The sequence below is a fragment of the Oncorhynchus mykiss genome, chromosome 26, assembly GCF_013265735.2.
Source record: "Oncorhynchus mykiss isolate Arlee chromosome 26, USDA_OmykA_1.1, whole genome shotgun sequence".
NCBI lineage: Eukaryota > Metazoa > Chordata > Actinopteri > Salmoniformes > Salmonidae > Oncorhynchus > Oncorhynchus mykiss.
The window spans coordinates 44,256,597-44,270,723 of record NC_048590.1 but is presented as its reverse complement, the minus strand read 5'-3'; the positions used below and the strand labels follow the sequence as shown (position 1 = coordinate 44,270,723).

The window sequence follows — 14,127 nt, the reverse complement described above, 5'->3', positions numbered from 1 at the left end:
CTGGTGTTATATCACTTCATGGTCTGTGTCTCTGTGCAGTGGTTAGACATCACTTCATGGTCTGTGTCTCTGTGCAGTGGTTAGACTGGTGTTATATCACTTCATGGTCTGTGTCTCTGTGCAGTGGTTAGACTGGTGTTATATCACTTCATGGTCTGTGTCTCTGTGCAGTGGTTAGACATCACTTCATGGTCTGTGTCTCTGTGCAGTGGTTAGACTGGTGTTATATCACTTCATGGTCTGTGTCTCTGTGCAGTGGTTAGACTGGTGTTATATCACTTCATGGTCTGTGTCTCTGTGCAGTGGTTAGACTGGTGTTATATCACTTCATGGTCTGTGTCTCTGTGCAGTGGTTTGACTGGTGTTATATCACTTCATGGTCTGTGTCTCTGTGCAGTGGTTAGAATGGTGTTATATCACTTCATGGTCTGTGTCTCTGTGCAGTGGTTAGACTGGTGTTATATCACTTCATGGTCTGTGTCTCTGTGCAGTGGTTAGACTGGTGTTATATCACTTCATGGTCTGTGTCTCTGTGCAGTGGTTAGACATCACGTCATGGTCTGTGTCTCTGTGCAGTGGTTAGACTGGTGTTGTATCACTTCATGGTCTGTGTCTCTGTGCAGTGGTTAGACTGGTGTTATATCACTTCATGGTCTGTGTCTCTGTGCGGTGGTTAGACTGGTGTTATATCACTTCATGGTCTGTGTCTCTGTGCAGTGGTTAGACTGGTGTTGTATCACTTCATGGTCTGTGTCTCTGTGCAGTGGTTAGACTGGTGTTATATCACTTCATGGTCTGTGTCTCTGTGCGGTGGTTAGACTGGTGTTATATCACTTCATGGTCTGTGTCTCCGTGCAGTGGTTAGACTGGTGTTGTATCACTTCATGGTCTGTGTCCCTGTGCAGTGGTAAGACTGGTGTTATATCACTTCATGGTCTGTGTCTCTGTGCAGTGGTTAGACATCACTTCATGGTCTGTGTCTCTGTGCAGTGGTTAGACTGGTGTTATATCACTTCATGGTCTGTGTCTCTGTGCAGTGGTTAGACTGGTGTTATATCACTTCATGGTCTGTGTCTCTGTGCAGTGGTTAGACATCACTTCATGGTCTGTGTCTCTGTGCAGTGGTTAGACTGGTGTTATATCACTTCATGGTCTGTGTCTCTGTGCAGTGGTTAGACTGGTGTTATATCACTTCATGGTCTGTGTCTCTGTGCAGTGGTTAGACTGGTGTTGTATCACTTCATGGTCTGTGTCTCTGTGCAGTGGTTAGACTGGTGTTATATCACTTCATGGTCTGTGTCTCTGTGCAGTGGTTAGACATCACTTCATGGTCTGTGTCTCTGTGCAGTGGTTAGACTGGTGTTATATCACTTCATGGTCTGTGTCTCTGTGCAGTGGTTAGACTGGTGTTATATCACTTCATGGTCTGTGTCTCTGTGCGGTGGTTAGACTGGTGTTATATCACTTCATGGTCTGTGTCTCCGTGCAGTGGTTAGACTGGTGTTGTATCACTTCATGGTCTGTGTCCCTGTGCAGTGGTAAGACTGGTGTTATATCACTTCATGGTCTGTGTCTCTGTGCAGTGGTTAGACATCACTTCATGGTCTGTGTCTCTGTGCAGTGGTTAGACTGGTGTTATATCACTTCATGGTCTGTGTCTCTGTGCAGTGGTTAGACTGGTGTTATATCACTTCATGGTCTGTGTCTCTGTGCAGTGGTTAGACATCACTTCATGGTCTGTGTCTCTGTGCAGTGGTTAGACTGGTGTTATATCACTTCATGGTCTGTGTCTCTGTGCAGTGGTTAGACTGGTGTTATATCACTTCATGGTCTGTGTCTCTGTGCAGTGGTTAGACTGGTGTTATATCACTTCATGGTCTGTGTCTCTGTGCAGTGGTTTGACTGGTGTTATATCACTTCATGGTCTGTGTCTCTGTGCAGTGGTTAGAATGGTGTTATATCACTTCATGGTCTGTGTCTCTGTGCAGTGGTTAGACTGGTGTTATATCACTTCATGGTCTGTGTCTCTGTGCAGTGGTTAGACTGGTGTTATATCACTTCATGGTCTGTGTCTCTGTGCAGTGGTTAGACATCACGTCATGGTCTGTGTCTCTGTGCAGTGGTTAGACTGGTGTTGTATCACTTCATGGTCTGTGTCTCTGTGCAGTGGTTAGACTGGTGTTATATCACTTCATGGTCTGTGTCTCTGTGCGGTGGTTAGACTGGTGTTATATCACTTCATGGTCTGTGTCTCTGTGCAGTGGTTAGACTGGTGTTGTATCACTTCATGGTCTGTGTCTCTGTGCAGTGGTTAGACTGGTGTTATATCACTTCATGGTCTGTGTCTCTGTGCGGTGGTTAGACTGGTGTTATATCACTTCATGGTCTGTGTCTCCGTGCAGTGGTTAGACTGGTGTTGTATCACTTCATGGTCTGTGTCCCTGTGCAGTGGTAAGACTGGTGTTATATCACTTCATGGTCTGTGTCTCTGTGCAGTGGTTAGACATCACTTCATGGTCTGTGTCTCTGTGCAGTGGTTAGACTGGTGTTATATCACTTCATGGTCTGTGTCTCTGTGCAGTGGTTAGACTGGTGTTGTATCACTTCATGTGCTGTGTCTCTGTGCAGTGGTTAGACATCACTTCATGGTCTGTGTCTCTGTGCAGTGGTTAGACTGGTGTTATATCACTTCATGGTCTGTGTCTCTGTGCAGTGGTTAGACTGGTGTTATATCACTTCATGGTCTGTGTCTCTGTGCAGTGGTTAGACTGGTGTTGTATCACTTCATGGTCTGTGTCTCTGTGCAGTGGTTAGACTGGTGTTATATCACTTCATGGTCTGTGTCTCTGTGCAGTGGTTAGACATCACTTCATGGTCTGTGTCTCTGTGCAGTGGTTAGACTGGTGTTATATCACTTCATGGTCTGTGTCTCTGTGCAGTGGTTAGACTGGTGTTATATCACTTCATGGTCTGTGTCTCTGTGCAGTGGTTTGACTGGTGTTATATCACTTCATGGTCTGTGTCTCTGTGCAGTGGTTAGACTGGTGTTATATCACTTCATGGTCTGTGTCTCTGTGCAGTGGTTAGACTGGTGTTATATCACTTCATGGTCTGTGTCTCTGTGCAGTGGTTAGACTGGTGTTATATCACTTCATGGTCTGTGTCTCTGTGCAGTGGTTAGACTGGTGTTATATCACTTCATGGTCTGTGTCTCTGTGCAGTGGTTAGACATCACTTCATGGTCTGTGTCTCTGTGCAGTGGTTAGACTGGTGTTATATCACTTCATGGTCTGTGTCTCTGTGCAGTGGTTAGACTGTTGTTATATCACTTCATGGTCTGTGTCTCTGTGCAGTGGTTAGACTGGTGTTATATCACTTCATGGTCTGTGTCTCTGTGCAGTGGTTAGACTGGTGTTATATCACTTCATGGTCTGTGTCTCTGTGCAGTGGTTTGACTGGTGTTATATCACTTCATGGTCTGTGTCTCTGTGCAGTGGTTAGACATCACTTCATGGTCTGTGTCTCTGTGCAGTGGTTAGACTGGTGTTATATCACTTCATGGTCTGTGTCCCTGTGCAGTGGTAAGACTGGTGTTATATCACTTCATGGTCTGTGTCTCTGTGCAGTGGTTAGACATCACTTCATGGTCTGTGTCTCTGTGCAGTGGTTAGACTGGTGTTATATCACTTCATGGTCTGTGTCTCTGTGCAGTGGTTAGACTGGTGTTATATCACTTCATGGTCTGTGTCTCTGTGCAGTGGTTAGACATCACTTCATGGTCTGTGTCTCTGTGCAGTGGTTAGACTGGTGTTATATCACTTCATGGTCTGTGTCTCTGTGCAGTGGTTAGACTGGTGTTATATCACTTCATGGTCTGTGTCTCTGTGCAGTGGTTAGACTGGTGTTGTATCACTTCATGGTCTGTGTCTCTGTGCAGTGGTTAGACTGGTGTTATATCACTTCATGGTCTGTGTCTCTGTGCAGTGGTTAGACATCACTTCATGGTCTGTGTCTCTGTGCAGTGGTTAGACTGGTGTTATATCACTTCATGGTCTGTGTCTCTGTGCAGTGGTTAGACTGGTGTTATATCACTTCATGGTCTGTGTCTCTGTGCAGTGGTTTGACTGGTGTTATATCACTTCATGGTCTGTGTCTCTGTGCAGTGGTTAGACTGGTGTTATATCACTTCATGGTCTGTGTCTCTGTGCAGTGGTTAGACATCACTTCATGGTCTGTGTCTCTGTGCAGTGGTTAGACTGGTGTTATATCACTTCATGGTCTGTGTCTCTGTGCAGTGGTTAGACTGGTGTTATATCACTTCATGGTCTGTGTCTCTGTGCAGTGGTTAGAATGGTGTTATATCACTTCATGGTCTGTGTCTCTGTGCAGTGGTTAGACTGGTGTTATATCACTTCATGGTCTGTGTCTCTGTGCAGTGGTTAGACTGGTGTTATATCACTTCATGGTCTGTGTCTCTGTGCAGTGGTTAGACTGGTGTTATATCACTTCATGGTCTGTGTCTCTGTGCAGTGGTTAGACTGGTGTTATATCACTTCATGGTCTGTGTCTCTGTGCAGTGGTTAGACTGGTGTTATATCACTTCATGGTCTGTGTCTCTGTGCAGTGGTTAGACTGGTGTTATATCACTTCATGGTCTGTGTCTCTGTGCAGTGGTTAGACTGGTGTTATATCACTTCATGGTCTGTGTCTCTGTGCAGTGGTTAGACTGGTGTTATATCACTTCATGGTCTGTGTCTCTGTGCAGTGGTTTGACTGGTGTTATATCACTTCATGGTCTGTGTCTCTGTGCAGTGGTTAGACATCACTTCATGGTCTGTGTCTCTGTGCAGTGGTTAGACTGGTGTTATATCACTTCATGGTCTGTGTCTCTGTGCAGTGGTTTGACTGGTGTTATATCACTTCATGGTCTGTGTCTCTGTGCAGTGGTTAGACTGGTGTTATATCACTTCATGGTCTGTGTCTCTGTGCAGTGGTTAGACTGGTGTTATATCACTTCATGGTCTGTGTCTCTGTGCAGTGGTTAGACTGGTGTTATATCACTTCATGGTCTGTGTCTCTGTGCAGTGGTTAGACTGGTGTTATATCACTTCATGGTCTGTGTCTCTGTGCAGTGGTTTGACTGGTGTTATATCACTTCATGGTCTGTGTCTCTGTGCAGTGGTTAGACTGGTGTTATATCACTTCATGGTCTGTGTCTCTGTGCGGTGGTTAGACTGGTGTTATATCACTTCATGGTCTGTGTCTCCGTGCAGTGGTTAGACTGGTGTTGTATCACTTCATGGTCTGTGTCCCTGTGCAGTGGTAAGACTGGTGTTATATCACTTCATGGTCTGTGTCTCTGTGCAGTGGTTAGACATCACTTCATGGTCTGTGTCTCTGTGCAGTGGTTAGACTGGTGTTATATCACTTCATGGTCTGTGTCTCTGTGCAGTGGTTAGAATGGTGTTATATCACTTCATGGTCTGTGTCTCTGTGCAGTGGTTAGACATCACTTCATGGTCTGTGTCTCTGTGCAGTGGTTAGACTGGTGTTATATCACTTCATGGTCTGTGTCTCTGTGCAGTGGTTAGACTGGTGTTATATCACTTCATGGTCTGTGTCTCTGTGCAGTGGTTAGACTGGTGTTATATCACTTCATGGTCTGTGTCTCTGTGCAGTGGTTTGACTGGTGTTATATCACTTCATGGTCTGTGTCTCTGTGCAGTGGTTAGAATGGTGTTATATCACTTCATGGTCTGTGTCTCTGTGCAGTGGTTAGACTGGTGTTATATCACTTCATGGTCTGTGTCTCTGTGCAGTGGTTAGACTGGTGTTATATCACTTCATGGTCTGTGTCTCTGTGCAGTGGTTAGACATCACGTCATGGTCTGTGTCTCTGTGCAGTGGTTAGACTGGTGTTGTATCACTTCATGGTCTGTGTCTCTGTGCAGTGGTTAGACTGGTGTTATATCACTTCATGGTCTGTGTCTCTGTGCGGTGGTTAGACTGGTGTTATATCACTTCATGGTCTGTGTCTCCGTGCAGTGGTTAGACTGGTGTTGTATCACTTCATGGTCTGTGTCTCTGTGCAGTGGTTAGACTGGTGTTATATCACTTCATGGTCTGTGTCTCTGTGCGGTGGTTAGACTGGTGTTATATCACTTCATGGTCTGTGTCTCCGTGCAGTGGTTAGACTGGTGTTGTATCACTTCATGGTCTGTGTCCCTGTGCAGTGGTAAGACTGGTGTTATATCACTTCATGGTCTGTGTCTCTGTGCAGTGGTTAGACATCACTTCATGGTCTGTGTCTCTGTGCAGTGGTTAGACTGGTGTTATATCACTTCATGGTCTGTGTCTCTGTGCAGTGGTTAGACTGGTGTTATATCACTTCATGGTCTGTGTCTCTGTGCAGTGGTTAGACATCACTTCATGGTCTGTGTCTCTGTGCAGTGGTTAGACTGGTGTTATATCACTTCATGGTCTGTGTCTCTGTGCAGTGGTTAGACTGGTGTTGTATCACTTCATGGTCTGTGTCTCTGTGCAGTGGTTAGACTGGTGTTATATCACTTCATGGTCTGTGTCTCTGTGCTGTGGTTAGACTGGTGTTATATCACTTCATGGTCTGTGTCTCTGTGCAGTGGTTAGACTGGTGTTGTATCACTTCATGGTCTGTGTCTCTGTGCAGTGGTTAGACTGGTGTTATATCACTTCATGGTCTGTGTCTCTGTGCGGTGGTTAGACTGGTGTTATATCACTTCATGGTCTGTGTCTCCGTGCAGTGGTTAGACTGGTGTTGTATCACTTCATGGTCTGTGTCCCTGTGCAGTGGTAAGACTGGTGTTATATCACTTCATGGTCTGTGTCTCTGTGCAGTGGTTAGACATCACTTCATGGTCTGTGTCTCTGTGCAGTGGTTAGACTGGTGTTATATCACTTCATGGTCTGTGTCTCTGTGCAGTGGTTAGACTGGTGTTATATCACTTCATGGTCTGTGTCTCTGTGCAGTGGTTAGACATCACTTCATGGTCTGTGTCTCTGTGCAGTGGTTAGACTGGTGTTATATCACTTCATGGTCTGTGTCTCTGTGCAGTGGTTAGACTGGTGTTATATCACTTCATGGTCTGTGTCTCTGTGCAGTGGTTAGACATCACTTCATGGTCTGTGTCTCTGTGCAGTGGTTAGACTGGTGTTATATCACTTCATGGTCTGTGTCTCTGTGCAGTGGTTAGACTGGTGTTATATCACTTCATGGTCTGTGTCTCTGTGCAGTGGTTAGACTGGTGTTGTATCACTTCATGGTCTGTGTCTCTGTGCAGTGGTTAGACTGGTGTTATATCACTTCATGGTCTGTGTCTCTGTGCAGTGGTTAGACATCACTTCATGGTCTGTGTCTCTGTGCAGTGGTTAGACTGGTGTTATATCACTTCATGGTCTGTGTCTCTGTGCAGTGGTTAGACTGGTGTTATATCACTTCATGGTCTGTGTCTCTGTGCAGTGGTTAGACTGGTGTTATATCACTTCATGGTCTATGTCTCTGTGCAGTGGTTAGACTGGTGTTATATCACTTCATGGTCTGTGTCTCTGTGCAGTGGTTAGACTGGTGTTATATCACTTCATGGTCTGTGTCTCTGTGCAGTGGTTAGACTGGTGTTATATCACTTCATGGTCTGTGTCTCTGTGCAGTGGTTTGACTGGTGTTATATCACTTCATGGTCTGTGTCTCTGTGCAGTGGTTAGACTGGTGTTATATCACTTCATGGTCTGTGTCTCTGTGCAGTGGTTAGACTGGTGTTATATCACTTCATGGTCTGTGTCTCTGTGCAGTGGTTAGACTGGTGTTATATCACTTCATGGTCTGTGTCTCTGTGCAGTGGTTAGACTGGTGTTGTATCACTTCATGGTCTGTGTCTCTGTGCAGTGGTTAGACTGGTGTTATATCACTTCATGGTCTGTGTCTCTGTGCAGTGGTTAGACTGGTGTTGTATCACTTCATGGTCTGTGTCTCTGTGCAGTGGTTTGACTGGTGTTATATCACTTCATGGTCTGTGTCTCTGTGCAGTGGTTAGACATCACTTCATGGTCTGTGTCTCTGTGCAGTGGTTAGACTGGTGTTATATCACTTCATGGTCTGTGTCTCTGTGCAGTGGTTTGACTGGTGTTATATCACTTCATGGTCTGTGTCTCTGTGCAGTGGTTAGACTGGTGTTATATCACTTCATGGTCTGTGTCTCTGTGCAGTGGTTAGACTGGTGTTATATCACTTCATGGTCTGTGTCTCTGTGCAGTGGTTAGACTGGTGTTATATCACTTCATGGTCTGTGTCTCTGTGCAGTGGTTAGAATGGTGTTATATCACTTCATGGTCTGTGTCTCTGTGCAGTGGTTAGACTGGTGTTATATCACTTCATGGTCTGTGTCTCTGTGCAGTGGTTAGACTGGTGTTATATCACTTCATGGTCTGTGTCTCTGTGCAGTGGTTAGACTGGTGTTATATCACTTCATGGTCTGTGTCTCTGTGCAGTGGTTTGACTGGTGTTATATCACTTCATGGTCTGTGTCTCTGTGCAGTGGTTAGACTGGTGTTATATCACTTCATGGTCTGTGTCTCTGTGCAGTGGTTAGACATCACTTCATGGTCTGTGTCTCTGTGCAGTGGTTAGACTGGTGTTATATCACTTCATGGTCTGTGTCTCTGTGCAGTGGTTAGACTGGTGTTATATCACTTCATGGTCTGTGTCTCTGTGCAGTGGTTAGACTGGTGTTATATCACTTCATGGTCTGTGTCTCTGTGCAGTGGTTAGACTGGTGTTATATCACTTCATGGTCTGTGTCTCTGTGCAGTGGTTAGACTGGTGTTATATCACTTCATGGTCTGTGTCTCTGTGCAGTGGTTAGACTGGTGTTATATCACTTCATGGTCTGTGTCTCTGTGCAGTGGTTAGACTGGTGTTATATCACTTCATGGTCTGTGTCTCTGTGCAGTGGTTAGACTGGTGTTATATCACTTCATGGTCTGTGTCTCTGTGCAGTGGTTAGACTGGTGTTATATCACTTCATGGTCTGTGTCTCTGTGCAGTGGTTAGACTGGTGTTATATCACTTCATGGTCTGTGTCTCTGTGCAGTGGTTAGACTGGTGTTATATCACTTCATGGTCTGTGTCTCTGTGCAGTGGTTAGACTGGTGTTATATCACTTCATGGTCTGTGTCTCTGTGCAGTGGTTTGACTGGTGTTATATCACTTCATGGTCTGTGTCTCTGTGCAGTGGTTAGACATCACTTCATGGTCTGTGTCTCTGTGCAGTGGTTAGACTGGTGTTATATCACTTCATGGTCTGTGTCTCTGTGCAGTGGTTAGACTGGTGTTGTATCACTTCATGGTCTGTGTCTCTGTGCAGTGGTTAGACTGGTGTTATATCACTTCATGGTCTGTGTCTCTGTGCAGTGGTTAGACTGGTGTTATATCACTTCATGGTCTGTGTCTCTGTGCAGTGGTTTGACTGGTGTTATATCACTTCATGGTCTGTGTCTCTGTGCAGTGGCTTGACATCATGGTGTTTCTACAGTCACAGTATTGTTGGTTAGGAACACCTAGGTGAAATATCAGACACCTTGGGTACACTCAGCAGATCAATACATTTATGAGTAGGATGTCTTCCTCGTTACATTAGTGGTACAGGAACACAAACACACCCCAAACACTGATTTGTATTTGATAAATGACATGTCTCTCTAGGAAGCCAACAGCGGTGGCTCTCCCCTCTGATCCTCTCAGATAAGGATTTATTAACTAGTCAGGTCAAGACTTCAAAGCTGTTTATGACGTCAGCAAGATAAAACATTGGTTTTACAGCCTTACTAGCTACTGCATCACTTTCCCCTGTCGTGGTATGTAGCCGTTTTATTTATGGGATAGGGAGGTGTGTGTGTGTGTGTAAAGTACATGTCTATCTATATACATGAATGCAGACCTGCATGTTGGTGCTGGCATCCAGCTCTCCAGAAACATTCCTAACAGCATCTCAAACCTCTCCCCTGAGGGAGATATGTATTATTCCCTACATAGTGGACTACTTTTGATCAGGGCTGTCTATATATAGCACTATATAGGGGACAGGGGGCCATTTGGCATGTAGACATGTATTAGTGTTGGGCCTGTAGGGAACAGAGAACATTGATGACTGTATTCTATCTGAACACCAAAGGTGGTGAAGGGTCACCTCACACTTACGCAATGTGTTGCTGACTGCTCACTGTGTCTCTCCCCCTCCTCCTCCCTCCTCCTCCCTCCCCCTCCTCCTCCCTCTCCCTCCTCCTCCCTCCTCCCTCTCCCTCCTCCTACCTCTCTACTTTGTCCTCCTCCCCCTCTCTCCTCCCTCTCCCTCCTCCCCTCCTCCCTCTCCCCCCTCCTCCTGCCTCTCTTCTTTCTCCTCCTCCCTCCTCCCCCTCTCTCCTCCCCTCCTCCCCCTCCCTCCTCCCCCTCTCTCCTCCTCCTTCTCCCCCCTCTTCCTCCCTCTCCCTCCTCCCCTTCTCTCCCCCCTCTCCTCCTCCCTCTCTTCTTTCTACTCCTCCCTCTCCCTCCTCCTCCCTCTCCCTCCTCCTCCCTCCTCCCTCCTCCTCCCTCTCCCTCCTCCCCCTCCTCCCTCTCCCTCCTCCCCCTTCCACCTCCTCCTCCCTCTCTTCTTTCTCCTCCTCCCTCCCTCCCCCCTCCTCCTACCTCTCTTCTTTCTCCTCCTCCCCTCCTTCCTCCCTCCCCCCTCCTCCTACCTCTTCTTTCTCCTCCTCCCCTCCTTCCTCATTCCTCCCTCCTCCTACCTCTCTTCTTTCTCCTCCTCCCCTGCTCCCTCCCTCCCCCCTCCTCCTACCTCTCTTCTTTCTCCTCCTCCCCTGCTCCCTCCCTCCCCCCTCCTCCTACCTCTCTTCTTTCTCTTCCTCCCTCCTCCCTCTCTCTCCTCCCTCTCTCTCTCTAGATGTGTCAGGAGAGGGCAGTCAGAGTGGGGGTCAGTTCCAGGGTCGGCCCAGTGAGGTCTGGTCCCAATGGCAGAACCAGCACCATGGCCAACAGGGAGGAGAGCCACACTCTCACCCCAACCCCTCCCAGACAGAGGTGTTCCAGGTAATACAGAGACACCCCCTAACCCCTCCCAGACAGAGGTGTTCCAGGTAACACACACCCTAACCTCTCCCAGACAGCGGTGTTCTACAGAGACACGCCCTAACCCCTCCCAGACAGGTGTTCCAGGTTATACAGAGACACACCCTAACCCCTCCCAGACAGAGGTGTTCCAGGTAACACACACCCTAACCTCTCCCAGACAGCGGTGTTCCAGGTAACACACACCCTAACCCCTCCCAGACAGAGGTGTTCCAGGTAACACACACCCTAATCCCTCCCAGACAGAGGTGTTCCAGGTAACACACACCCTAACCTCTCCCAGACAGCGGTGTTCCAGGTAACACACACCCTAACCCCTCCCAGACAGAGGTGTTCCAGGTAACACACACCCTAATCCCTCCCAGACAGAGGTGTTCCAGGTTATACAGAGACACACCCTAACCCCTCCCAGACAGAGGTGTTCCAGGTAACACACACCCTAATCCCTCCCAGACAGAGGTGTTCCAGGTAAAAGAGACACACCCTAACCCCTCCCAGACAGAGGTGTTCCAGGTAACACACACCCTAACCCCTCCCAGACAGAGATGTTCCAGGTAACACACACCCTAATCCCTCCCAGACAGAGGTGTTCCAGGTAACACACACCCTAATCCCTCCCAGACAGAGGTGTTCCAGGTAACAGAGACACACCCTAACCCCTCCCAGGCAGCGGTGTTCCAGGTAACAGAGACACACCCTAAAGCCCCTTCCAGACAGCAGTGTTCCAGGTAACACAGAGAGACACTAACTCTTCCAGGTATCATGCACACCAATCCCAAACTCCAATATCCTACAGTAATCCATGTGTATGAGAGGCAGGAAGAGAGGTCACCTTGGACACACTGGGCTTCAATGGCTTATTTCCTCTCCTTCCCTGGCCTGAGCCCAGGGTACACAGTGCTGTGTGATATGGCTCCACATGAAAGTCTGTGTTCCTGATCCTGATCTTTCCTCTCTCCCTCCCCGTCTGTCTCTCTGTAGGACATGTTGCCGATGGCAGGAGACCCAACACAAGGAACAGCCAACTACAACATTGAAGACTTTGCTGATCTGGGCATGTTCCCTCCCTTCTCCGAGTAGAACCCTTTAACGTTCTATCAATGGAACACTGCTCTGTTCTTCCACTAGAACCCTCTGATAGAGGAAAAGGAATAGAACACAATGTGCTGGTTCCTTCATGGCTCCCCAACCTCACCACACACTTTATCACACAGTGAATGTCCAGATGCACCCTCTCATAAACACACTCTGACACATACCTGTTTCCTTTACGAGAAGAGAGTTGGTTCTATAGAAGACTGGTACATTGCTAGTGGTGTGCTGACCTTTTCCTTTGTAATAATGTCTTCTTCATTCACTTAAATGATGCCTGTTCTTTTAACAAAGGCTTGTGAATTTAAAGGAGCAATCTGTAACTTTCATTTCCCCTAGTGGCATCTGGAAGTACTACAAAATATGTCAAGAAGCAGTAAAAAAATACAAAGCCTAGAAAATTCACCAGTGCAGACCCCCCCCCCCCCCCACCTTCCGTTTGCAAACCATTGCAGAGGCAGGCAGCACTTTTGGGGGGGGAAACAAAAATGACAGATTGCACCTTTTAAGCTGCCAATATCCACTTTGCACTCCACTCTGCCAAACTGCTCCAGGCCAAGAGACACTCACCACGCTGATCAATGTTGGTACCATCGATACATATTATCATACAGGATGCCACTGCTGCTCCTCCCTCAGTATTACATTAAGCTTTATGCTGTAAATTATACCTATATGTAGTGATGTTCATAACACCTAGATAAAACCTACGGAAGTCTAGAAGGATTCTGTGTAGAAAAAATAAAAATAAAGATTCCACTCACCGGCAAAAGTTGCTAAGCTACAATGCTTAAGTGCACTTCATCGAAGCTAACCGCTAAAACTCACCAGCTTGCTAAAAAGGGAGAAACCGCCATACCGCCAAAGCAACGCAGTACAGTATATATACTAGTTTAGTGTATCCTTGTGGCTCTCGCTGCTCTACTTTATAACTTTATTATATTATTCTCTTTCCTGATTATTAACAGAGACTGAATTCTACTTTATAGCGAGGGAACTTTTACATGATAGATTGTGTACCGTGTCTCTGGTTAATGACTGATGGGACAGAATGATAGATTGTGTACCGTGTCTCTGGTTAATGACTGATGGGACAGATTCTACAACTGGAATCCTTTTGCTAAAAAAAAAATCTAAAAATGTATGTTTTTGTAAATAATGTGATTTTTATGTTGACTCGTTACTTTTACACAGTATCCGTTGTTTTTTGTGTAGGTTTATGTAGGTGTCATCAATGTGTGCAATGTGAGTACATATTTAACTATCGGTACTTAGTTTAGTCTTAATTGTACATTGAGTTTAAGGAAACTGTATAAAAGTGTGTAAATGTTACCCATTATTTTTGTTTAACACATTTTTGTGCTTGTGAAAATAAATGTTTATTGGTTACGTGGCTTCTAATCAAAGAAGTGTTTCCGGGCAGATTTTTGTGTCGTGGAATATAGTGTAGAAATAATAAACACAAAACCATAAAGTGCAAGAAGAACATTGGAGAACATGGAGGAAACCAGGTTTTATTTCTAATGGTTCCAGACAAGTAATAGTGTGCCATTGTTTGAGACACATCCTTGTCCGGTGTTTTTGTAATGGAGACGATCTCCAATCTAGTCCAAAGATTAGATTTACCAAGGGATATGTTAGGTCTGTCTCTACTGGAGGTTTCTGTTTCTTGTCATAACATATAGTCATGAGAAGATGTGTGTGTTTATCACTCATTCATTGGAGTCCTCCCGAGCCCTGTCCTAGTGCCAGTAGCAACAGAGTGCCCTTCCTTTCTGGGAGGAATCAGGGTAGACGTGAGGGAGGTGCTGAGTTGGGCTCTCTCCCATAGTTCACAGTCTGAAGGTGTGTGTGCTTGAGTACTTACTTGTGTGTGGTGATTT

At 46.3% G+C, this 14,127-nt stretch overlaps 1 protein-coding gene across 6 annotated transcripts in view; it reads left to right on the top strand.

The window, feature by feature from the left end:
- LOC110506172 (aryl hydrocarbon receptor nuclear translocator 2) overlaps nt 1-13,650 on the top strand; it is a 126,809-nt gene extending 113,159 nt beyond the window's left edge. For all 6 annotated transcript variants that reach the window (XM_036963456.1, XM_036963453.1, XM_036963452.1 and 3 more), the window contains 2 exons: nt 10,968-11,113; nt 12,134-13,650. In XM_036963456.1, coding sequence (XP_036819351.1) covers nt 10,968-11,113; nt 12,134-12,232 — 245 coding nt within the window. In that variant the 3' untranslated portion in view covers nt 12,233-13,650. The remainder of the gene's footprint in view (nt 1-10,967; nt 11,114-12,133) is intronic.
- The last annotated feature ends 477 nt before the right edge of the window (nt 13,651-14,127 follow it).